General features: G+C 60.7%; 2 protein-coding genes across 2 annotated transcripts; both read right to left on the bottom strand.

Moving 5' to 3' along the window:
• Nucleotides 1-46: 46 nt before the first annotated feature.
• Tsp_13349 (conserved hypothetical protein) lies at nucleotides 47-811 on the bottom strand. The gene is given in 3 exon segments (XM_003365958.1): nucleotides 47-317; nucleotides 352-614; nucleotides 629-811. 3 exon segments carry the CDS (start codon nucleotides 809-811, stop codon nucleotides 47-49), a joined length of 717 nt encoding a protein of 238 aa, XP_003366006.1.
• Nucleotides 812-824: 13 nt separating this feature from the next.
• On the bottom strand, nucleotides 825-1,230 carry Tsp_13348 (putative peptidase C14, caspase catalytic subunit p20). Its single transcript, XM_003365957.1, is given in 2 exon segments — nucleotides 825-1,068; nucleotides 1,079-1,230. 2 exon segments carry the CDS (start codon nucleotides 1,228-1,230, stop codon nucleotides 825-827), a joined length of 396 nt encoding a protein of 131 aa, XP_003366005.1.
• Between the last annotated feature and the right edge of the window lie 87 nt (nucleotides 1,231-1,317).

Raw genomic sequence — 1,317 nt, 5'->3', positions numbered from 1 at the left:
CATCCAGTTCCCTGGTGGACGAAAGTGACTAAACATCTGCGTTGTCTCACTGCTCTGGATAGAGATCCCATTCGCCGGCCGTCTCCCCGCAAGCGAGGTCCTGATGCCGATGTTGCTGGACAAATTTCCCCCGGCATTGATAAGGGCCTGGGACACCAACATCGGACCGGATGCAGCCGAAGAAGAGGACAACCTGCAGAAGTTTTTGGAATTCGCTCAGTGGCAGGCGAATCTGCTCGCCAAGTCGAATGGAGAAGAAGCGAAACCACCTGCAGCGAAGTCGGAACAACGGACGCCCCCGTCGAAACCGTCGCGTCCTGAACAGAGATATGGGGATCGCATCAGATCAACTGCGGCGGCGTTAGCAGTGGTCGCCGCCAAGGGCTGCCCGTTCTGTGGTGGGGAGCATAAGGCGGAAGAGTGTGAGAAGTTCCTGAAGGCGGACCTGTCCAGGAGGAAAGACATGGCGCGAACCAAGGAAGTCTGCTTTCGATGTCTGGAGACCGGGCATATGGCGAAAGGATGCCGAGGAAGTCGACCCTGTGGAGTGGACGGATGTCGCCAGGCGCATCATCGGCTCCTTCATCCGCCCTCGACGAGGGAATCGACAGGGTCTTCAGAGTCTGACCGCACCCACCAGGGTCTTTTGGTCGTGCGAAGCACCTCCGGGAAAGGACTCCAGACCGCCCGTGCTTGCGCTTATGGGCCAAACGGAAACCACGTGGTGGTGAATTGCCTGCTGGACACCGGGGCCGCCATCTCCTTCATCCGGAAGGACGTGGCGAAGGCTCTCGGACTCACTGGGCCCCATGAACGTTGTCGCCTCACAACTCTCGGAGGTCGTGTAGGGCCGGAGCGCCGATGGCGTAGAGTAGAATTTCGGCTTGGAGCGGTTGGAAGCTCAGGCCGACCGGACGCAAGCACCATGGTGAAGGCGCTTGCAATTCCTCGGGTCTACGGTAAATCAGGGCCGGCGGAGTCCCCGGACGGGACACCGGCAAGGACCGTACCCGAGGGTGGACAGCGGCAAGGAACGCCGCTCCTGGTCGATGTATTGGTCGGCATCGACTACTATTACGAGCTCGTGACCGGTCGCATTCGAAGAGCGACAGGTGGGTCAGTGGCCGTGGAGACCCGCCTCGGGTGGATCACGTGCGGGAGAGCCGCCCGAAGACGATCCATCGAGGCCAAAGTCTTGCCGAAAGGCGAAGATTCGGATGACAGCCCCATGCGGAAGTTCGGGGAGGTTAGGTCGTCAAGAAAAGCGCCGGCCGGAGACCCCGCCGCGGATGGAGCCGTGGCGTCGAAGAGGTTGGA

The sequence above is a fragment of the Trichinella spiralis genome (assembly GCF_000181795.1).
Source record: "Trichinella spiralis strain ISS 195 chromosome Unknown Scfld6800, whole genome shotgun sequence".
Classification (NCBI taxonomy): Eukaryota; Metazoa; Nematoda; class Enoplea; order Trichinellida; family Trichinellidae; genus Trichinella; species Trichinella spiralis.
Note: the sequence above shows the minus strand (reverse complement) of the source record. Positions and strands in the feature narration are given on the sequence as shown.

What these genes read in the sequence shown, in the direction of transcription:
- Tsp_13349 (XM_003365958.1), bottom strand. Translation starts at nt 811, where the DNA reads ATGGGGCCCAGTGAGTCCGAGAGCCTTCGCCACGTCCTTCCGGATGAA. An exon ending in CCACTGCTAACGCCGCCGCA is followed by an intron (nt 318 to 351) that starts GTTGATCTGATG and finishes ATCTCTGTTCAG; the next exon opens with GACGCGACGGTTTCGACGGG.
- Tsp_13348 (XM_003365957.1), bottom strand. Translation starts at nt 1,230, where the DNA reads ATGGGGCTGTCATCCGAATCTTCGCCTTTCGGCAAGACTTTGGCCTCG.